Genomic DNA, 25,365 nt, shown 5'->3' with positions numbered 1-25,365 from the left:
GCCACCCGGTCACGACTCAATTTGTCTAATGGTGAACATTTGACTTTAACTTAAATATCTCTCTATAATTTTTTGTGAGGTCAATTTGTCAAATGTACGACCATCGATTAAATTAAAAAAAAAATATTAATAACGTATGTTACGGAAAAACACAAAAGTTAGGCATTGTCAGGAGTGAACCCAAAAGGAAAAAAAAAATGAAATAAAACATAAAAAGATAAATTGTGATGCGACCACGTGGAAATGAGTGAAATCATCAAAACCCGACGGCTAAAATAAGAAGATCTGACGGTGTAGGATGTACCGTGCCCAACTGAAACTGTCAAAACCGCAGCCCACTTATAACATTTCCAGCCCGGCTTTAGACAATTTCAATGGACCGGATCAGGTCAACCGTTTTTATCATAACCGCCAACTAATCTTATCGTCACTGGGCTACACGACACCTATGGAAGATGAATAGATTATATTAGCATTTGTTGTATAAGAAATGCACTTTTGGTACTCAAACAAATTGAACTTTTCAATATTGTACACATTATGTTGTTTGTCTTGAGCATAACTGCAAATTAGAATCTAGCATGGGGTTTATTTTTTTGGTGTAAATTCACGAGGTGTTTCAGGTCTTTATCCGTCTGTCTGTTTAACGATTCAGGATTATTCGGTTAATTTTCGCTTACTCCGAAAGGCATGAGCTAGCCCAAGAAAAATTGTCACTTGTGAAAATCGAATCCGAGTTATCTCAGAATTTTTCTCCACAAAGAAGTTCATTTGTCACTTGAGCTATTCTTTGGTTAGTATGGGATTTATTGTTTGTATTAAATCATGAGTATATTTGAATTGCGTTACGTGTTTACTTAAAACGAATTGAAATATATCCATTTGAATTGGTCTGTATATGGGTTGCATTTTGGTATGACTATAAACCAATAGTTTTGGTTCTAAACTGGTTATTGTTCCCATTCAGGTTAAACTTAAACAGTTAAACTTATAATTAACATTTGTTAAGGTTTTTTATAAATTAGTTTGTTGAGATTCCAAGTCCAGAAGTTGCCTTGATTTGAGTCGGTCAGCTATATATATATATATATATATATATATATATATATATGAACAACCTAAACTGATTCACCTCATTTTATTAGTCATTTTATGACTAGGTTTACAAGGCAAACTTCACTCAGAATACACCTCTAAGTATGAACTTTAATTTCTCGTAATCAAAGAAAGTACTTATGGAGGTTACCTATTTCATATTCTCATGAAAACTTTTATAATACCATGTTAAAGATAATAAGTTAGTATGCATCTTTTTCGCCAACAATTGTTCAAAAAGAATCCAAAAAGTACGTATGGGCATTGAGTGTCTAATTTTCAAAAGCATGGGTTGCCATATTATAAGGTAATAAGTTGCGTCTTAATTATGAACAATTATTTTTTACGCAATAGTAAATGTTTACAATTTAATAACTATATCAAAGCGAGATCACGGATCTAAAACTAGTTAGAATACAATTTGAAAGTATGGGCATGTCTATAAATGTCGATGCTAGTATGATGTATACCTAACTTTGTATATATAATTTTTTTAATTGATAAGATAATTTAGATTATATATATAATCAAGTCTTGACAAATTAAAGGTAGGAAGTATATTTTTATAGAATATTAGGATCATAATTTGATGAGATCCTAGATGCTAGATACATATTCTGATTCTATTCCTCTGGGTCCACTCAAGAAGGTGAATCCACAGAAATTTTTTATATTTTGGCAGTATATTATTTTCTTAGGAAAATTAAAGTGAATTTGAAAATATAGTAAGGAGTATATTTACTTTTCATTCTTATCTAAGGTGTGTTTTGAATTTTGTGACCTTAGGAGGTAAATTGATAAAGAACTAAGAAGATAAATTAGTCTAACTAAATTGCTTATAGTTGATCAACTCGCTGACCAGTTTAAAATTTAAACTGAAAAGATTAATAGACAGCATTCACATAAAATTACATTTAATCTTCTGATAAACAATTCATAACTGTCCAATCAACTCGACTGGTTCCATTCATCAACATGTTTCTTTCCATACTTGGAAGCACAAGTATAACGTAAGTAGTATGGAACACACATAGTGTGTTACAGAGGTATCAGAATCTTGGTATTCTTGATTCTAAAATATTAGAGCTGTCATCAACCAACAAAAGTTGTTAATACTGTGAATACCATCATTTTTCCAATTGAAAGACTACTACCTTTATATGTTCTTAATTTCTATTTTTTTTCCAAGAGTTTGAAAGTTAACAATATTATAAAGTTTGTTATTGATAGAATATTAGGTGTCAATATAGTCTAATAAACACAATCCAACAAGTAAAGGGGTCCAAAACTTAAAAATCCAAGTTTGTTAGGCATGCGTGTCAGACATCATTAATTTTATGTAATGCTTATATATAATGTCACCCCCATAGCATATTAGCATAATTGATAAGATATTACGTTGGAACCCTTAACTATATCACTAGTATTCATAACATAGTGGAACAGTCCAAAATCGGACATCGCCAAAATTTGTTAAGCATGCGTGTCAGACATCGAATCATTAATTTTATTTAACAGTTACTACTATACACCCAGAATCATCGCCACAACACAGCTGACAAGGCATCACTAGCTGATGATTGCACTTTGCATTCTAAGAGAGTTGGAGTAGAAATACTAACTTTTACATTATACCTATATATGATGTTTTTCAATCGTACTAATATTTTGTTACTTTAACTATCAATAATTGTAATTGAAGATTAACTAAACCTTAAAGTAAGAATATTACATACCATAGAAGGCTAAATACTTATTCTAATACTTTAGGGTTTACCTCATCAATCAATCCATCAGTTTGTATTCATCGTACCTTCTACGTCAAGAAAAAAGAACAAAGGAGAGAAAAGCTGTTCTTCCATTTCTAATATTGACTGTTCATTTTGACTCGAAACCTTGATGACTTCTATGTGAACAGGACTTCATCATTGACTTAAACAATGTGGGGTTTCACTGTTTAATCACATTGGGCAGTTGTAATTGTCGACGATTAATTAGGTAGTTTTCATTGGATAATTTGGCTGGATTTAGGTACACTTTTCTCCAACACAAACAGTACAACGTTAATCAACAAAAACAAGAGAGATGTTGAGTGGATACTGGACAGCTTACTAAATCATGGTAACTCAGCCAAAACCCACGGGCTTAAGGCAGGGCAGGGCGACTTTCTTTAGTCCCGTATTTTGGTGGACTTTTTAGACGAGTTTCGACAGGCTCGCCCGTCAACTCGTTTTGGCACCTCTACTGGTTGGTGGTGATGAGATTCAATTCATGATTTTTTTTTTTTTTTAATTTCACTCCTATAATTTAACTTAATTGTCCATGCAGACTTATTATTATTATTATTATTATTATTATTATTATTATTATTATTATTATTATTATTCATGATCAGAATAAACAAATAATTAAATAACTACGCGTATAAAATAAAAAGAAAAATTGGACACGTTTGGGGGACCATATCGCATGGACCACGTAATTCGAAAACTCGATCGAGTGTTGCAGAACCAAAGCTTTAAATGACATGTGGGAAAACAATTGCAATGTAACAAAGACGTGGAGACTAGATAGCTAGCATTGTGTAGGGCCACATGAATATAATTCACATCACCACATTATTGTCCCAACGTATACGATGAAATAAAATCCCTTTTTCCTCAAAAAAAAAAAAAAATCCCTTTTTTTCTCGTTCTTACCTTAATCATTAATGTTTTGTGTTCACATTTATGTGACCATATATTTTAAGATTTGTTATATGGTAAAAGCTATTTTTTTTTTAAAGATAAACGTAGCTATTCCATTAATTCATAACATAAAACGTTTACATCAACGATCAATGAAATGGTAAACTATTTCTTACAGTTAGACATAGAAACAACTTTTCTAACTATGCTATAGAAAACTTGAATCGCAGACTGTTTCATAACTAGGAAGCTATGTTCCTTCAAGGAGCTTAAAGCTTCATCAAAGATCTGGGTCTTCATCATCATTCTTTTTTGCTCGCCCAGGATAAGATCAACACTTGCCGAAACCAAACTAAACGATTTATGCTAATGATAATGAAAAGCTCGTGAAAGTAACGAGAGGAAAAAGCCCGTGAAAGTAACTAGAGGAAAAACACAATAATAGAGAAAATAAAAAGTGGCAAAGCCAAAGTAGGGTTGGGAGTTCAAGACTACCAACACAAACCCCAATACCTACCTACTATTATTTTATTCAAAGGGAAAGAAAACGGAAGAAGAAGATCTGTAGCGGTGGTCGGAGGCGGACGGAGCTGCGACGGTGGTCGGGGCGGAAGAAGAGCGAGAGTAAACGTAGAAGGTGACCAAAACCGCCGGCTCAAAGCTCCATTAGAGCTCCGGTCGGAGGCCGGCGGTGGAAGCCGAAGTTGAGCAGCAGAGAAAAAAGATATAAAAAGCTACTTATATCTACCCTGATTTCGCATCGTCCTCCGCTTCATTCTCAACTGCCTTAGCTTGTATAGTTAACATCACAAACTCAATCCTATGCTAGTATAAAATTTTATCATACAAATCTTTAATTTATCAAAATGCCCACAACCGTTACTCTATGGTACGCTCTGGGTTAAACTTATATTGTTACCCTAGGGAAAAAGGACCACAAAGTGTAAATTAGCGTTGTGGCCCCAGAAAATTTCTGAATGAAAACAAAATACTTTGACTAATCCTGTTTATCGTTAGTCTCTATTTCGCAACCTGTTAAAGCACAAAGAGTCAATATCATCTCCACTAAGACTCAATCTCATGACCTCCCATATGGGAGAGTTACTATATGTCATTTGAGTACAATGTGCTTATTATTAGATTTCTTAAACGTTGGCAGTGTTAATTAATAATCTCCAATTAAACATGTTCACTGTAGTAGTTGAGTAGAAAGTGATTCCTGAAACAGATACTGTGAAAGTGGTTATTAATTGAAGGAGACAATATGATTAGCACAGGTTAATGTAATGTATGACGTGGCTACAAAGTAGCAACGTCGTAGGACCCGAATTGATATGAATTGCGGTATTGATGAAGCCACAGAAAAATGTTACACGACAAAATCATGTGACTCAATTGGGACAAATTTAACTCTCATGGATTGTTCAGGTATCTATATATATCTTTCATATCAAATAGTATATATACTCTCCAATTTAATATTTTGTCATAGAAGTTATAAGATTTGAGACATTTACAAATTAAAGGGTTATAAGTGGTTCTGGATGACAATTTTTGTCGTATTATTATTAAAAATAATTTTAATCTAGATGGTTTCGTAAAGTCTGGTGCACAATCTCTTTGAAGCATGGAAAAGGGAGATATAGAGAAGCGTTTGAAAATATAAGTAGTTTATATTTGTGCTTGTAGTATAGAACATAACAAAGCATATTGTTTGACAAGCCTTTTCAATATGCATAATCGGGTTAGTTGAGAACTTGATCTAGACCTCTACCCCCCTCTCCCAAACCCTCGTCAAAGGATTCGTGAGGAAGACACAAGATTAGAGTTTACTTGTGATTTGTGAATAAGAGTTGAGACATATCTCGTGATGTACCTTCTTTACTAATTTCCAGAATAGGAACAACGGGGCACTCGAGATTTGAATGTAATCATTTAAGAATGACTGTTGTTTTTAACTGCTAACATTGGTTTGTAATCCTTTAAAAAGGGTTTGCCGTTTTCAACGGCTAAATTGGGGGTATAATTTTTTAAAAAGACAATTGTTTTCAACCGCTAACATTTGAGTTGCTTGTGGATGCCCTCTCCATAAAAAAATTAAATATATTTAAAATATCCCACGTATAACAAATCTTGTCATGATTAATTAAGAAACAATACCTTAAACGGCATTTAACTTGCGCAAATACTCAATTATATTATATTCATAGAATACTAAAATAATCTCAGAATTTCATGTTTTTATTGGACGATATTTGTTTATCCGTTATTGTATGCAACTTTGGATCTGCGTCATTTATTGTCGTGGTGCAGATTCACCGGTCCCAGTGGCCCTCTTCCATAGCATCATTTGCGGGAAAATTTAACTTTTTTTTAGAAGTCTACACACTTCTTCACCTCACAAATTAATCTTCTTCGTGTCAAAAAATGTGGGGTTTGCTTTACGTCTAATGTCAATGAAAAGAAAAAATCATCTAAATGAGATAACATTACATCTTACTAATTTAATTATCATATCAAATTAGTTAAGGATTATATTGGTTTAATTTTTTTATTGTGTGATGAACACAATCAGATAACATGTAATGATAAAAGTTTTGTCGTATTACATGTTAAAAAGTTGGGGAGAAAAAATGATTTTATAATGTTATTGGTCATCTAGTTAATCAGTTTGGTTCAATTTTTTAGTTTATATTTGACTTAATATGTTACAATTTATATTCTTCACTGACTAACTTCACTTTTTCTTTTTTTTGGTTACAATTGAAAACATTTAGAGTTTGAATAATTATGATTATTTTGCTCAAAATAATGTCATTTTGAGTGAAATAACTAACCCATTAAAAAAATAATAGCTAATCGGCCAACTAGGCAGCCTAGTTGGCACCTAGGAAGCCTAGGCGGTCAGCGCCTAAGCGGCGCTTAGGCGCTATAGTCGACCGCCTAGACCACCGATTATGGTGATACGTTAGGTGGCTAAGTATCGATTACTGATTAATCAGTGTGTAAGTGAAATTTTTGCAACACTACTCGTTTCCATCGATAAGTAGAATTCGATTCTTACCATTGATGGATTTAATTAACCCGGGTAGTCTGAATTAATAAATCCGATTAAATAAGGGGGTATGACAAGTTAATGAATTGAATGTATACCGTGGGGTAGATGTATATTTACAGAGGTTGACAATGTAATAATAAGACAAATGTGATCAAAGCAAGTTAATTAGACCTCATTTGTAATGGCAATACAATACGGTATTTATACTAGACATGGGCTAACAAACAACCCTAAAGTCATGGTAGGCCACAAAACTAAGTCGAGGCCCATGTAGTGGGCCTGCGAGACTAAGTCAAGGCCCATCATTATGGGCCTCGAGTTATGCACTTCTGAACCCCGGGTCTCTATTATTGGGCCGTTTCTAATATATCCATCGACCATAAATATTGAGAGTTTGCATTTAGATTGGATTTTTGTGTGAAAAAATAAACATTTTGATATTAAAATTTGAAATTAGATTTATGAAATTTTGGTATAATCTAGTTAAATCTAGAAACCGGAGTTATTAAAAAAAAAAAAAAAAAAAAGTGTGTAGCAGGGCTGCGGTAGCATGTTGGGTTGAGGGGCACGTGGCAAACGAGTTGAGAGATGATAAGAATATGCGGAGAACCCAAAAAGATAGAACTATAGAAGTAGGGTTGCATTGTTTCTGTGTGTCGCAGGGAATCTGTTTATGGTGTCGGACCAGGATGTCGGAACTCCGAACTCTTCTTTCATCATTTCTATTTAATTTCGGTTCAACAATGAGTACTGCTCTTTTGTTTTATATGCCTATAATAAAATGACTATTATGATATAATAATAATCAAATTTGAGTCAATTAAACCAATCAAATCGTCAATATAATTGTTTTTTTTTATTATTTCTATAAAAAAATGTATTTGTAGAGTCTCTCATACATACATACATACATACATACATACATACATACATACATACATACATACATACATACATACATACATACATACATACATACATACATACATACATACATACATACATACATACATACATACATACATACATACATACATACATACATACATACATACATACATACATACATACATACATACATACATACATACATACATACATACATACATACATACATACATACATACATACATACATACATACATACATACATACATACATACATACATACATACATACATACATACATACATACATACATACATACATACATACATACATACATACATACATACATACATACATACATACATACATACATACATACATACATACATACATACATACATACATACATACATACATACATACATACATACATACATACATACATACATACATACATACATACATACATACATACATACATACATACATACATACATACATACATACATACATACATACATACATACATACATACATACATACATACATACATACATACATACATACATACATACATACATACATACATACATACATACATACATACATACATACATACATACATACATATATATATATATATATATATATATATATATATATATATATATATATATATATATATATATATATATATATTTGAAACAAGATCCGTAGACAACGAAAAAAAGCGTGTTACCAATTTATAATGACGCTAGCCCCAAAGGCTTCAGTTGCAAGTAAAGAGTCTAAACTAGTGGGCGGCAACTCTAACAATGTGCAGTGGTCTCCTAATTTTTAGTCTGTCTAATGTTAGTCGGTGATCCGCACATTTATTTCCCTCCGGCAGGGTATTTTGAAAAATGATTTCTTCAAAACCAAAGGAGAGGGACCTGCAAATCTTGATGAGACACTCAATTTCTATTAACGGTTTAATTTGAATCATGTTTCATTTACGATTAGTGGTATTTTTGATAAAAGATGTATATTTTTTATATTAGAATATATGATTTATTGTTAGGCGGACTAAAATTATAATTTTTAAATATAAAATTTAATGTGTGTTTTACAATAGGAAACAGAAAATGAGTCAATAAAACCTATACATTTTTTTTAAAAACAATACATTTTTTGAAAAAATAAAAAATCAAATAAACAAAATTTATAGCAAATTAAAAAGAAGGTTAAGAAACATTATCTTTAATTTATCCAAAAGGATTAATGGTTAATTACCTTCTTTTTTTTGTCCTGAAACTGAAATAATAATTGCCACTCCCTTGTTATATTTATGCAGAATTAAATATGTCGACATGATGGCAAACAAAACACAATACATACATGCATACAAAAGATATGTGTGTATGAAAGAGAAAAAACTATGAAGTTTTTTAGTCAGTGTTTTGTCTTGAAGATAGATGGAGCACGTAAATTGCAAAGTGTATAATAAGTGACTTATATGCTTCCAAATATTTGTATGCAATGAAGTTATTTTGAGTTAGCTAATTGACCATTTAAACTATGAATATTTTACACTTTTATAGTAAAAGACGAAAGTGCACCTTTATAGTTAATAGAATGAGTCTTTATGATGAAATAATGGTGTAATGATGATCGTGTAATGGAGGTTATGTCTTGACTTAGCTCATTCAATGACAACTAATTTTATCAGTTATTTCTTTTGAGTATTATTGACTCTGTTACAATATAGTATACGTCCATACAAAACATCCCGCTTAATAGAATAATAAAAGATGATATATGTTTCTTTACACATATTATATATTATTAAACGTGGAGTATCCTTTAAGTTTTAGATTTGAACTTATATTATCAAATTATCAAAATACTTTATTATAATACTCACAATTTAATATGTAAAATTGTAAATACAAAAAACTGTACTAGCTAAAAAGGTATCTTACTGTTTGGCTCACGCGGTTTACTAACGTAGACGCTACACACACACATACATCAGCGGCATTTTGATCGAAACAAAACAAAATAACAGCTCAAACATCATAACGTACTCAAATAACAAATCCCCATGATAATGTTGACTTTGTAAATATAATAAATACATACATATATAGCAAATTTTTTAGATGACGAGAAAAAGCTCGCAACTCTCATTTCAGCGTGTATAACGGGTAAAATCTGTTTCTATGTGTAATACTCCACACTAGAAAGACCCTAACTATACGATAGACTTGACCGAGATGGTATTGTAAAGAATCAAACACATTGGCCTGGTAGTTTGGTATAAAAACTATAATTCGCACACTCGACCATCTCTTTCAGGTTTGAGCATATATAATATATAAACATAAATGTACAATATAACTATTAGTTTAGACGGTTAGTTGAGATGGATAACATGTTTTAATTTAATATCATATAATCATCAATCTCATGCCAAAAATTATTGGTTCGAATCGATCAACTCACACAGGTAAAGAATTTTATTCAACATAATATATTATACTCCGTAACTTTTTATTGTTATTTACTACCTTAGCTAGCTTTTTCCAACCTAACAACTAACTCCTTCTCATCATTGTTTTAATAAAAAAAATGTAAAAGTAAAAGGTGAAGACATCGTCAACAATGAGGTTTGAAGAACATTATACATCAGTTACATTCTCGACCTTATCGGAAAATTTAATATTATAGTTCTTGCTAACATTAATTTATATTATGCAACCGCTATATAAATGTATGTTTTGAGAAATATCACAAGAAATAAATAAATAAATAAATTTAGATTGACAACTTAAACTAAAAAAAGTCAAAATAGATAACTTTTCATTCAGTTGAACTTGGGATCTTCTTTTTACTAAATCGTCTGATCAATTCAGTTGGTATTGCCCTATAGGCTATAGAAATCTCACGCAATAAATAAAATTAGTCTATGTGTTCAGCTGAGCTATCATGATTTAAATTAGCTCGGGACGTGGGGAGTCATTAGGGTTGAGATTCAATCTTTTGGCAGTGTGAGAGTAACCTTGTGCATAGTAAGCAAAGATCTACCATTTTTTTGTTTAGCTGAGTTACCATAATTTACATCAGGTCGGAACGGAGCCTTTGGAGTTGGGGATTCAACATTTTGGGAAGAAAAATTAGCGATGAGTAAATGCCAACTTTTACAATTTCATAATTGCAAACATTGTAATTTGGCTTTTAAATGGGCAGATTTAGAGGATGAAATTGGAGCACAACCATAAATGTTGATGGAACAATTAACCTAATTAAATTATCAATAATCCTTCCACGAACTTAGACATTTAGATAAATGAAACATCATGGTCAGATGTAGAAACATTCCCGTACTTATTAGATTAATTAGACCGGCTACAAATTGCTTGCCCTGAATTTAATTGAATTGAAGTTTTCCAATAATCCACATGGTCAAATCTTTAAACATTAATATTATTATTAATACTAATTAAGTCTATCACTAGCCTCTATGCTTATTCTTAATTTTAATAAAGTTTTAACAAGATTTTTATTTGCACCATGTTTTATTAGTTTTCGTATTTATTTATGAAAAAAGTTTCCCCTTCATAATGTCGTGTCACATACGGATATTGATAAAATTCATGATAATTTGTAGTCATCATTTATATACTATTCTAGAATTTTAACCACCCTATTACAAATTACGATGACTTTTTAATTTATTTTTAATATTTTATTTAAAAAATAACCTTTCGAAACAAAACATTGTATATAACTCAATTTACTTTAAAAAAAAAAAGTTATTAATGTATTTATTTTATTTTTTTAAATTTTGAAAACAATATTAAAAAATAATTTTATCGTATGGACTTTATAAATTTAGAAACAATGTTTAACTAAATAAAATAAAAGTCATAGTAAAAGAACAAATTATAGGAGTTATAGTACAATTTTTTTTTTTTTGGGGGGTCAAATGTTTAATCTATTGAACAAAGTAAAAGAAATTTTAATTAAAATAGGTTGTAGTAGAGGTGGTGGGGTTAAAGTTTTAATTTTTATATGAATAACTTGTGTTCAATTCTTAATTAATAATAATATTTTGATTTCTTATAATTATAAAATCATTGATGATGTGGTGGTAGTAGTTGATATCATAAAGATGACATGGCAACAATGACTTGGCAAAACATGATGTAGTATATGTGGATGGCCAAAGATTGGAATGTTGGTAAAATCTTATAGAGTTTAGAGTTTTTTTTTTTTTTATTTTTAAGTACTATTGACTATATATTACATAAAAAGAGTTGCAATGCCTTAATCAGGCCTCGATTCCTTCCAATACTAACTATACTCACTGCTATTTCTGAATATAGTTTCACTTCTATGTTACATAGTCATTTGTTCATACTGAAAAAGTATTTGTAACTTTGTAATATATAAGTTATCAACTTAATTACCATCAATACAACTGCAAGTATGTACATGTGACCTCAAGTACAATTATGTTAAAAATTTGTGGCATTATATTTTGTGTCAATCATGGAGAGTTAATTATATAGTGTCATTTTGAAGTACCCATAAGAAGCATACTAGCATAGTACTGTACCATTTTGTGTTATCAAACTTTTCATAATTATTATCCCAACCAATCTAATATAAATATAAAATATATTTTATAATGTTATAGAATATTATAATTTTGTACAATCAAACAAAAACTGTGGAGAAGGGAACATATGATTTAAGCATACTTAAGAAGACAAGTAAGATTACTTTCAATAAAAGAAAAAAAAAAGAAAAAAGAAGACAAGTAAGATTATAAAAGACATTAATATTTTTTTAAAGTCTGAAACGCAGATCAAAGTAACTTTTAAAAAAATAATTTTTAACTTAAAAAACTTTAAAATTCGTTTTTTTAATAAATAAAAAGCTTAACAATTATTTACTAACATTTACTTTAGTGGTTTGATTTGATCAAATAATATGTCAAAAAGTTATTTATTAAACATTATTAACATACACGATAAGGGGTAATTCTAATTGAGTTGGTCTGATGTTCCAAGTTCGATAACTTATAGAAGTTGTATTTGGTCCATGACCGTTTCATTAATAATAGGGGTCGTCTAATAGTTTAATTTGGATCTTCATCGTTTTTGTTTCGATATGCAATACAAATAAAATGGAATAAAACGAGAAAGACAAATATAATACTTGGTAATATATAGACAAGAACATAGGCCGAGGAGAGAGATTTTTTTTTTTTAAAAACAAATTTGTTCAACATTTAGATTTCGTTATAATGATACATATAGATCTCTATTTATAAAAGTATGAAACATAATCGCGAAATACATTAAAGATAAATATCAAACTCTATTCTAGAAAATATTTGTAACTAAGGTAATTGAATCCAAATTCATTTGGACAAAAATAAATATCAAGTACAAATATAATAGATTATATATAAAATATGTTTAAATAATTTGTGAGGACCCTGCACCGTCGTCCTGAGTCCTGACCGGGGACGACATTGATTTGGTCTTCTCAAATTAAAATCGTCAGCTATAAATATTACCGACTAGAATCACAAGACGGATTTTACACCTATTATAGCCGGTTCACTTAAAAAAAAGTTCAAAAAGTAAATACCTAAGAATCTAGTTATTTAAGAATAATAAAACTGTGCACATATTTTGTTTCTATTTTTTATTTAATTTAATACAGTATATTTTTATTTGATTTATTTACTGCGCAATTTCTTTATATAGAAAGTTGATTCCTTTTTATCGGAAACCATGAAATTCTGGTCGAGAAAAGGGACCGTCGCCCGCATCATCTTCAACATTTTCTCTCTCTTAACAGACCGCTTGGATTGTTAGCGTGGCACAAACGTAATTCTAAGCTCTCCGAACACTTTCTCAACTTTTCTTCACTTTTATCTTTCTTCTTCGTTTTCTCTCTCTTAGTATCAATAATTTATTGCCCGAAACTGGCGGGTTAGTTTTTCCCGGAAGAAAAAAAGTACACAAAAAACGCTTGAATTTGCATTGTATTTGAAGACAGGGGTGTCTTGTCGTAGGTTTGAGCTATATTTACGGGAAAATCGAAATCTTTGGGCTAATTAGTGTGTGGGTTTTGACTTTTTTACGATCAGAAAGTTTCGCCGGAATGTTGGCTTGCCGGTCGCCGGGAAGTCTGCGAATTGACTCCCAATGAGGGGAGTTTCGTAAGAGAGAGAATAGAAAGAGGATAGCTTTAAAAAGTCGCTGATTTTTTGTATCGTTTAGCCACGGATTTTAGCAATTTGATTAAATTAATTTTATTTTACTCGCCAAACGTCAAATATTTATGTTACTGTTTTTCTCTCTCATTTCATGTATAAAGAGTTAAAGAATCCCATTTTTTTCTCTCCCCACTCTCTCTTTCCCTCACAAAATTTTCTCTCTTCTCTCTCCCACCCTCTCTCTCTCTCTCTTCTCTGTCTGTTTCGGTTCTGGTTTTTTCATCCTCTGTTTGACAGAGCTTGTATAGAGAGAGAAATTGCAAGCCTCTTTCTCTCTCTGTGTGTGTCTCTCTCTTCCCCTTTCTGCGTTTTCTTGATTTTGTCTCTCTAAGAATCATGGCTGTGGACAGGAGCTCAATGCAATCGAATCTTGTTCGCTTTCTGGATTGCACCACCCCTCTGGTCCCTTCCCAGTTTTTAGCTAAGGTTTGTTTCTAATCTCTCATACCCACCCCAAAAGAGATGAAATTGGGAATACCCATTGATGAATCTTTAATTTCAGTGCTGGTAATCCACAGATGTGATTCTGATATGTGTATTGATGGTTTTGTTTGATTTTTGTTTTGTTTTGTGGGCAGAATGAGATTGGGAGCCTCAATAGGCTCTGGCATCCACTGGAGAGAGAGGGGTTTGAATACTTTACATTGGGTGATCTTTGGAGCTGTTATGATGAATGGAGTGTTTATGGGGCTGGAGTTCCAGTCAGATTGGACACTGGGGAAACCATAGTTCAGTATTTTGTGCCTTATTTGTCTGCCCTTCAAATCTTCACAAGCAGTGCCTCTGCAAATAGTCTAAGGTACCATTTCTCCATTCTTCATTAGTGTAATATGTTTAGCTTTTGTGTTCTTGGATTGATTTTGTGAGTCTGAATTTGCTTAGCACTGATTAGAGATGGTTAATGTTTGTAATTATGATGAATGGACTGCAGTGTTGGCTGTGTTGTTCCTTAATTGCAGCTATGAAGGCTATTAAGAAGATGATTTTGTGTTGTTTAATTGGAATGGTGATCAGTTATATGATTATATCTGTGCTGGAATTTGGCTGAGTTTGTATGTATGTATATGTTTGTAGGGACGAGAGCGATTCGTCCTGCGAGACGAGGGATTCGTTTAGTGATTCCTTCAGTGATGAGAGCGAGAGCGAGAAGCTCTCGAGATGGGATGGGTGTTCCTCTGAGGAGGGTATGCCCGAGCACGACAGCCTCTTGCAACTAAATTATAGATTGGGATACCAATACTTTCAGTACTTTGAGCGTTCTACCCCGTATGGAAGAGTTCCTCTCATGGACAAGGTTCGTCTTTTCCACCTTCGAGCTCGTTTTATTTACAGAATAATATATCTTGCTTCTCGTTTTGTTCTCCAATTTATGCTCTGGGAATTTGTCCTATTAAGTTCATATGATGAACCGCTAGAAATCATTTTTATGATTAGTGAATTAAAAGAATGGCGATAGTGAATCTTTTGGCAGATAACATGAATGGATGAGTTATTTTTAGATCATTGTACTTATATTGACTTCTTATGCAACAAAAAGGCGAAGTCTTTTCTTGAATGGTAATAAAGGCCTGTGATTCTTTGACAGTGAAAAATGAAACAAAGCCACTTTCTAGTCATGTTTTCTAAACAAAAGCCATAACAATTCATATTGCTTCTGTTTGGTCGATTTTGTTAGACTCTTAAAGCCCCTTTTTCTTTGTTCAGTAACGAATGGGGCTGTCTTTGTGTTTTGTGTTTACGTCTATCTGATATGACTGTTTTTTTCTCTTACAGATTAATGGCTTAGCTCAAAGGTACCCGGGATTAATGTCTCTAAGAAGTGTAGACCTTTCACCCGCTAGTTGGATGGCGGTTGCTTGGTATATTCCCCCTCCCTCTCTTTAAAAACATCAACATTTCCATTCGGTTAATAGAATTCATCTATTGTGGTCAATATTCTGGTTTTCAAGTGGATTATTTTCCTACGGTGGATCAAATGGCCTTTGATTCTCTCGTAACCAATAAAATATGAAGGGAATAAAGGAAAAATCGAGTGATTGATGATGTTAACAATATTCAGGTACCCGATATATCACATTCCCATGGGAAAAACCAGCAAGGACTTGTCTACATGCTTTCTAACATTCCACACTCTCTCGTCGTCTTTTCAAGGTACTATTCACTTTGGTCCATCAAGCATTCACCTTTGCTTATATTCCAATTCACTTTTAAAAACTTTATATTCCGCTTTTGACTAGCAATCATTGTAGTGTTTGAAATATCTGTAATGCCCTAGCTGCTCCGTGTTGCAGATATGGACCTCGATGATGACTTGAACGGTCGAATTAGGAAGCAGAAAGCGGGGGAAAGCGTCCCCCTCCCGCCTTTCGGCTTGGCCTCGTACAAGCTGCAAGGGGACGTGTGGATTTCGGACAAAAGCGGGAAGGACCAAGAGAGGCTGGTGTCGCTGCTGAGCGTTGCCGATTCTTGGCTAAAGCAGTTAGGGGTCCAACACCACGATTTCAACCACTTCATGGGCATTCGGAGCTGATGAAACCGCGGTGCAATGTTGTCTAGAGCACGCGAGATGAACTAACCGGGGACAGAGAACCTCCTCCCGTTGCTAATATTCCTAGCGCGAATTTTAACTGTTTCGTTTTTTTTTTTTTTTTTTTTGGGAGTTTTTGAAGACTTGTGTATATAGGGTTGAATTTGGAGACAAGAGTTTGAAAGTGAGAGATAGAGAGTGAAGGGGAGAGAGAGAGGCCAAACCTCCATGGAGGCTCTTTTAACTTTTTTTGGTGTAGTAGTGCATGTTCATGAGATTGTTAGTGCTTTTGCCCTCAAAAACTTTTTGTGAACATCTGATATCAGCTTTCAGTCTGCACATCTACTAATTAAGGTGTATATTAACTCACTAATGTATCATTATCACCATTTTCTTAATCAGTTAAGGATTTTGTAGTTTTTTATTTTGTGCTTATTAAGGTGTCTGAATGATGATATGTTGTGATACAAATAGTCAATCAGAATGTTATTTATTATTCTAGCACGTGGGAAGCAATAATTTTTTTTTAACATCAAAACGACGTCGTTTTGAACCTTATGGTCCACACAATAATTTGCTACCATTCCAAACTATGTTTAGATGTTGGATTTGGTCCGTTTTAAGACGGATTTGGTTGAATTTGGTCCGTTTTGAGATGGATTTGGTTCGTTTCAATATATGATTTGGCTAGAAAGATGTGGTAGCCAACATTGAGAATGATGTCGTATTTGGCAGGGTAACAATTAAGACTAATAGTTAACGTCACGATAAATTTAAGTAATATCGAAAATTGTGACACGATGCTGAATTTGTTCTGTTAACGTAACATGGTTAGTACGTAGTTAATACCATATTTTGAATTATAAAATATTAGTTATAGGCAACTAGGCACGTTTACCTCAGTGTAATCATTTGCCATTTAGATCACAAGTTAGACGGATTTCAATCGGAACGGACTTTTTTGTAAATTAAAGACCCGTTAGACGTTAGTTACCCTAATGGTAATAACACTGAGAACTGTGACATAATACTCATGAGTTTACCTAATTAACATGATGAGTAGTTAACATCATATTTTGAATTAGACATTTCAAACCTCTCGCTAGAAATTGAATAACTCCAAAAAAAAAAAAATGGTGATTCCATTTTGGTCTTGGATTCTAATACGTCCGAGGTAAATGATCATCGTTGTTTCTCACATGCTACAATGTCTGGTTTCATGGTACGATGCAGTTGCTGTGGTCTTGTCCTTTTAGCAAACCAAATTAATAATTTCTTGGTCCGATAATTTTGCACGTGGATAATTGTTGTGATAGAAACTCTTGCCTCTTCACTCTTTTAAAAATATTTTATCGAACCATATGGGATAAGATCAAAAGAGCAATTGGTCCTTTATGAAATGGACCACATTTTGCTTATTTATAATGAATATTTAATCAAAATTGATATTACTTGTAAGTTGTAACAACAATTTTATATTTTGCATCGTTGATAATGTTTAACTAGGTTATATTTGGACATCAATTGCATTTTGCAAAATTTGTCCACATTCAATCCCATTGTAATCTTTAGAAAATGATCGAAATCGTCAATTTTTGTAATAAACCATTAGGATAGCGAATGGGTGTTTGATTTATAGGAAAGTGTTTTCTGATTGAAGCTCGTTCGCTTGTTTTGTGACTATAGCCGGCAAATGATTACAATGAAATAAACATGTCTAGGTTGCCTATAATTGATTAGCTAAAATCAAAATGATCGATAAGTAACTCCTACATGAAGTCAATATAGAAACCTTGTGATTTTCAAATCAATTGACTGACTAACTTAGTTGAAATTAACCTACATTCGTGAAATGTCTAAATTAAAATTTAACAGATTATAAACTAAAAGTTAATTAGTTAATGCTTTCCATAGAATGCCTTTCTTGACTTTTATATGATAGAGACTACTATTAATTACTTTTTATTACAAACCTAAAAGAATTAACTTTGCACATGTATGTGCCAAATCTTGAGGACTAATTACATATATTTTGTGAAAGATTAACTTTGCACATGTATGTGCCAAATCTTGAGGACTAATTACATATATTTTGTGAAAGGTATATACAATATTCGTGTTAAGAGAAAATTTTACTTTTGGCCCCATGATTATTAGTGTGTTGTTAATTACAGTTCCGACTTTTAAAATTATCAATTTAATACCGTAATTATGCAATTTTTTTTTTCAATTTCAATCGCTTCGGCCAAATTACTAGCTAAAAATAGTTGGAAAGACAAATTTACCTTTAAATTTTAAAATTACTAAAGATTTTTTTTTTCGGCAACGACTAATAAAGACAGTAAAGATATGTCTTCATCCTTTGAGCTCTGTTAGCTTTTTGCTATCTTGAAAGCGAAGCTCCGGAATGCACTTGCAGGTGGAAAAAAATTAAAATATTTAGTATTTTTGAAATTTTAAGATAAATTTATCTTTTCAGTTATTTTTATTACACGATAATTTAGCTGTAGTGATCGAAATTGAGAAAAATTGTATAATTTCAGTATTAAATTGATAGTTTTGAAAGTCGTGAACTACAATTAACAACATCCCAATAGTTATAGAACCAAAAATGAAAATTTTCTCTTGTCTAAACTAAAAGTCAACAACGTGATATAAATTAAAAGTTAATTGATTAATGTTATCATTGAAATATCTAGTTTCTTGACTTTAATACCAAAGGTACGGTTGATTACATTTTAATAGAAACTTAAAAGAATTAACTTTGTGTGTGCGCGCACACACATATATGCAAAATCTTGAACGGGACAACTTGTCATTTAAAAATACCTAAATTATAGCACCTCACATGCATTTGCTATAGCCCGCCAATACTAAAAAAGTTTTTGTTTTTGTTTTTTTTTTTAAAGAAAAAACTAGTAAAATACTAATTTAGAAAGTTAATAATTGGATAATAAAATAGTCTAAATAGTTAGAAAATATTAATGCAAAATTTTAAAGTTAATACTTAATAATAAGTTCAAATAAATCAAAATGAAATTACTGCAAAGTTTAAAAACTCAAAATACTCTGACCCGCACCTCACCCCGTCTCCATCCCAGTATCCCACCACTTTACTATGTGGTAAGACGAAGTGGTTAAGAATATTTAGACAACTCTAATCACGTGAAAGTTATACATATAATTTGTCTAAATTAAAAATTAACGATACAATATAAATTAAAAGTTAATCGATAATCAGTTAACATTATGAAATATCTAGTTTCTTTGACTTTTACGCCATAGACATGAAACTAAAAGAATAAATTTTTCCCATGCATGTATTGGAAGAGGTTATCTAAATTATGAGTCAAGAACACAATATATATAAATTTGACATCATATAAAAAAAAAACTGAAATGTAATTTATAAGTTTTGACTTTTGACTGGAAAAATGAAAAACTTGTTCATCCTTATCCAAAGGGTGATTAAATTAGGACAGACAACTATATGTGTAGTGGCGAGCCAAGCCTATGCCTGGTGCAAAGACCATGATTAACAAAATGTTCTAAAACCATCATTACATTTGCTTGTGACCCATTGAATCATCAATGATTTAATTATACATAAATTAATTAAGCAATCTTTTCCTTGAGTACAAAAGGTGAAACCTCTTATCCTGGATCATCCACATCGTGACCCTACAAGAGTTAAATCACAATAACTCAACAACCTTTTAGGTGGTTAGACATGGTACCTACAAGTAGGGACGGATCAAGAAATTTTTCTGAGTGGGGGTGAAGTCCAAATGAATTAAAAAATGTCTATGACAAAATATATTCTACTCCCCTTGTTATAGGGTAAAAAATGTATATGACAAAATATCAAAATTTGATATGAATCACAAATATATATATATATATATATACACACACACACACACATATATATATATTCTCCTCCCAGCCTTGTGAAAGAGTAAAAAAAATCGAGTGAAGAGGTAGGAAAAAGCTATAATAAAGAGAAAGTGTTGCTGGTAGGGTTTAATTCCATGATATTATTGATATAAGATATCCAATTTTAAGAAACAATCAACTAAATTATCATAACATATAATAATAATTTGTATATACATCTTGTTTTTATATATTAGTTACTATATATATATATATATATATATATATAAACCAACTATGAACTTACTTCAGTGTGTACATGAGAAGATTAAGTTGAAAAATTTTCCATCTGCATGTGTTGGTAGGCCTCAGCTAGCAGGTTGAGTTTTGTGTGTTTAGGGAACAGTCTGTGTCAGAATATGACATACTTATCTACTTTTGAATTGGTTAGATAAATACTTGGGAATGGAATTATACACGTGTAACGTGTTATATATTTGATGGGTAGTATCGTTAGATCTTTTTACAATTAACCACCATGTTATATGTAATTGGAATACTACATCAATATGTTTTGATGACTTCCATGCCCAATTCATATAATAATAACAATAGTAGTAGTAATAATAATAATAATAGTAATAATAATAATAATAATAATAATAATTATTATTATTATTATTATTATTATTATTTGAATTGAACATTCAAATTAATTCATCAAAACATATATGATATTTCGATCACCTTTAACTTAGAGGTTACGTGCAATAACATGTGAAATGAGCTTAATTGCACTTTTTAGTTCTTGATTTGGGCTAGAAACTAAGCAAGAAAAGAAGCACTACTGATACCCAATATAAACTTGTGGTTGAAATTTGTTTTTGTGTGAATATGTCTTTGTCTTGTGTTTTATATATGCATATAGATAATATTGTAATGATCCAATAATCTATCCATCATCACAATTCACATAATTTGAGTGATGTGATGCATTAATATAATGGTCCAAACGAGGGGAAGTGATAATCTGATAACATGATTTCACCACCCACCCACCCACATTGAGACAAACATCATCGGATCGGACACTAATCCTAAAAGTGGAACCACTAACCCCAAGTATTGGACCAGCTAGCAACACTTGTATGTGAGTGCAACCACCAACAAACAACTCCCATCCCCACAACCCCTAAATTTTGTACCACAATAACTAATACATCACCACCATATATCTTTTAATTATTACTTCTTCCTTCTAGTCTAGGACTTATATGTGGCTTCTTAACATTGGTTATATATATATATATATATATATATATATATATATATATATGCCACTTCTCACTTCTCTCTATATATAAGCTCATCCAGTTGTTAGTTTGTTACTAATGAAGGAGATGTATATCAAAAGAGGTTGACATGTGAATGAACCACTAATAATATAATGAAAATAATAACGTTGGGTCTGAAAGAGGTTGCCAAATAGGTGAAACATGATTATTAATCTTTATTAAGGTCACGGAGTTAACATGCAACACCTTCTCGAATTCTCTAGATTGAGTTTATCATTATACATGAGTAGAGTTTATCCAGTGTACGCTTTTGGGTACGTTCCCCATGTCATCCACTAATAATAATGTTTTGTTTTGTTTTGTTTTTTTTTTTGTTTTTTTTGTTTTTTTTGTTTTTTTTTTTAAGTATTGAAGTAATGTCCCACTTTGCAGTTTCTAGGATGTAGTGCATAAGGATTAAGATAAGACAAGATATGATTAAGATAATTATTTGTCAAAGAAAACATTTTTGCGAAGAAAGCAATTTTTTTTTATTTAAAAATAAAAAAAAAACATATTAGCCCGATCATCAACACCAGCACACCATATCAACTTATTTGTTTTAGCAATATAAAAGTAAGCACCAACTAAGACATTTCATTAAAAATTTATGAATTAAATGACTCAATTGCACTGTTCTTATGAGTTGTGGCGTTTAATCATAAAGTTTTATATTTTCCTTTTTTTTTTTGAATACATATTTTCCTAATTTAATTGTTGTTAGATAAATAATTTAAAAGTTTATTTGACCACTGTCTCAAAATTAAACTCAATTATATATTGTTTATTTTTAATTATAAATTGGTGCTCCTAGATAACAAGATTTAACCGATTGTAATCCCGTTAAAAGTTAAGAATCCAAATCGGTTAAGAATGTAACCAAAATCCAAATAATTTATCCGGATATAGTCTATGGTTGGGATGTAAACTTGGAAGTTAGATCGGACTAATGGGCGATATAGTTCACTTTGGATCTATTATATGGGCCTTGTAGCCATTCAATTAGTGGGCCTTGATTGGCCCAATTCTTATGAGCTATCTTGTTAAGAAGGTCTTATGGCACGTCTAGTTCGCGGAATAGGCCTAGAATGAAATAACATTTTAAGTAATATGCCTATTACTTTATTTGGTAAAAACTTTTATTTTGGGAATGAACTATTCCCCTTTCTGGTAGTCCCTTGGATGGATATCTATCTCGGTTTGATGAAATAACGTCTAATCACATAATTTTGATCTACCAATCTAAGTTTTTCTAGTTGTCAATCGTAGGCATTTTTTTTTATTTTATTTTTTTGTTGTTGTTGTTGTTTCTCACCATTAATATGAAAGATATTGTATTTCCTTTTGGACTAGGGTATGTCCCGTACGTGTAATTGTAGTCTTTGAGATAATAATATAATTTACCATTACTCCAACAACAAAAAATTATTTTGTGGATTAAGACCCACATTCCAATGCCCTTCTTTCTAGCACTATACTTTGCTTCATAGTGAAAAACGAGTTTTAAGTTTTAAATCTCAACAACAATTCCAACTAATTGCTGAGAGAAGCTCTTTACCCTTACAACTTTTCTACAATTAGCTCCTAATTCCTCTTAGTAGAATCTATGCACATCTTGCTTTGTTTTAACTTAATCCTTGAATTCCTTTTTCAGCTAAATTGTTGTGTACACACTTAACCTTATCCCACAATCATTATCACTTTGGGTATTATTCTTTGTTGGTTATGTATTTTAATTAAGTTACTAGTTTTGATTAATCATTTAATAGCATGCAGTTGCTCTTATAAACTTAATTTATTTATTTTAGTACGGAGTATAAGATAAGATGTGACCTAATGCAATAATTAATAAATAAATAAATACTCCGATTGTTAATGATTGTTAAGCTATAGGCCGGCCGGCATATATATGTTGTGCATGATTAATTAATTAAACCATTCTAAGAAAAAAAACTAATCATTATCCAATTAATACAAAACCAATCAATATTGTCACATGCTCGTTTTTGAAAAGTTCTTATACCACGTTTCTTATTAGCTAGCAAGCAGTCCAAATAAATAATCAAAATTAGTACTATATATTTCTTAAATAGGACAAAATCCGATTTAGATGACATTTTTAATTGATTAATTATTCAATTAAAATTTTTAGTTTAAAAAAACAAACAAACAATAAGAATGTTTTAGATGATTTTTTTTAATGATTATTAGTTGTCTAATTAGAAATTATAATTAAACAGTTGGTCAATAAGAATGTGGTATTCGAGACTAATATTTTCAATAATAATAATTTGGAGATAGATGAAACAAGGTAAACCAAGCCGTCACAGAAAATGACCCCAAATTTAATATAACATACATAGAATAACTATGCAAATATGAAAATTTTGGCTGATTTTACATGCTCCATAGTCAAATTAATTGGCTGCTTAATTAAGACCAAACATATCCGCATAGTTAATCACTCCACAAACTTCTAGAGGCCTAATAACTTCTCGTCAAGAGTCCCTAATATTGTCATCAACCATTATCAATAGAGATTACTATACTATTAAAACTCCGCTAGCATTTTATGAGAAATCAAAGTCTTTTTGAATTTTAAAAAAGGTATGATTATATAATTCTCTTAAATTATTAGAGATTAATTAAAATCACATTTTTATATTTTAACTTTTATCTAGTACCTTGTGAGAGTTTTTTTTTTTTTTTTTCTTTTAAATGATAAGAAAATTATTATCCAAATGTGAGCATGGGATAAACCTATTTCTACACTAAGAAATAAACTATATTAAAAAGACTTTATGCGCTCAATCAAAAGGTTGTTAGTAAGAATCAAATTAATGATCTTTTGGTATGAAAATTATGCTTCATCTAGACGGCAACCTCTCTCAAAGTAGAGTTTGAGTGTTTTTTTTTTTAACCTAGGTGATCTCAGTTTTGCCGAATTAATCTAAGTTCATATGACTCTGCCCTTAGAGCTTTTGCGGAGGTAAATCGCGAGTCGCGCGATTAGCCCACCGGTTAAATCTTAATCTTCATGTGCACACAAAGGATCCAATCCTGACTTTTCAGCATCTTTAGGCATTTTTCCCTTATATACTTCTGTGAAATCTAAACTCCCACATTGCTACCTCCAGACTCCAATCATGACCTTTAAGTCAGACGACGAATCAAATAAGCTAAGCCCGGAGGGGCTAGAGTTCTTCTTTCTTGGTATGGAAGGATGACAATCCATGGTTGTTGATCTTTTGACCGTCTAATATAATTAAGGCATTCATTATTTGTAGTTGAGTGTAGAGTGTAGACCACACGAAGCTTCATCTCCCGCCCGCCATGGAAGAAAACAAGAAAACCTTAATCATAGTCAAACCTATGTTAAATAACACATTTTAGTCACATCATCAGCATATACTATATAATCTAACCTATGAAGGAGTGATCTATCAACAAGTCTTCGAGACTAACTTTCTTAGAATCATTGAGCTAAAGCTTGAGCTGAGCTAGCAATGGAGACTCTAGTAAAAAGCACCACGCTGCGTTTTAGCCGGAGAGCTGATCGCTACGAGCCGTTGGATCAAATCCAAAGAGAAAACGGCGACGGCGACGATGAGCGCGGCTGGAGA

The 25,365-nt window shown here is 31.6% G+C and overlaps 1 protein-coding gene across 2 annotated transcripts; it reads left to right on the top strand.

The window, feature by feature from the left end:
- The first annotated feature begins 13,524 nt into the window (after positions 1–13,524).
- LOC115997441 lies at positions 13,525–16,964 on the top strand. 2 transcript variants are annotated; one of them, XM_031236996.1, is made up of 7 exons: positions 13,525–13,613; positions 14,356–14,431; positions 14,584–14,804; positions 15,080–15,299; positions 15,779–15,864; positions 16,065–16,156; positions 16,297–16,964. In XM_031236996.1, exons 2-7 carry the CDS (start codon positions 14,363–14,365, stop codon positions 16,533–16,535), a joined length of 927 nt encoding a protein of 308 aa, XP_031092856.1. In that variant the 5' UTR covers positions 13,525–13,613; positions 14,356–14,362; the 3' UTR covers positions 16,536–16,964. The 2 variants fall into 2 exon arrangements, with proteins under 2 accessions (XP_031092856.1, XP_031092855.1); XM_031236995.1 differs by lacking the exon at positions 13,525–13,613 and having other exon boundaries at positions 13,660–14,431.
- Positions 16,965–25,365: the final 8,401 nt, after the last annotated feature.

This window comes from Ipomoea triloba, chromosome 11 (assembly GCF_003576645.1).
Source record: "Ipomoea triloba cultivar NCNSP0323 chromosome 11, ASM357664v1".
NCBI classification, from domain to species: domain Eukaryota; kingdom Viridiplantae; phylum Streptophyta; class Magnoliopsida; order Solanales; family Convolvulaceae; genus Ipomoea; species Ipomoea triloba.
Note: the sequence above shows the minus strand (reverse complement) of the source record. Positions and strands in the feature narration are given on the sequence as shown.

What these genes read in the sequence shown, in the direction of transcription:
- LOC115997441 (XM_031236995.1), top strand. Translation starts at nt 14,342, where the DNA reads ATGGCTGTGGACAGGAGCTCAATGCAATCGAATCTTGTTCGCTTTCTG. An exon ending in CTTCCCAGTTTTTAGCTAAG is followed by an intron (nt 14,432 to 14,583) that starts GTTTGTTTCTAA and finishes TTTTGTGGGCAG; the next exon opens with AATGAGATTGGGAGCCTCAA. An exon ending in TCTCTCGTCGTCTTTTCAAG is followed by an intron (nt 16,157 to 16,296) that starts GTACTATTCACT and finishes TCCGTGTTGCAG; the next exon opens with ATATGGACCTCGATGATGAC.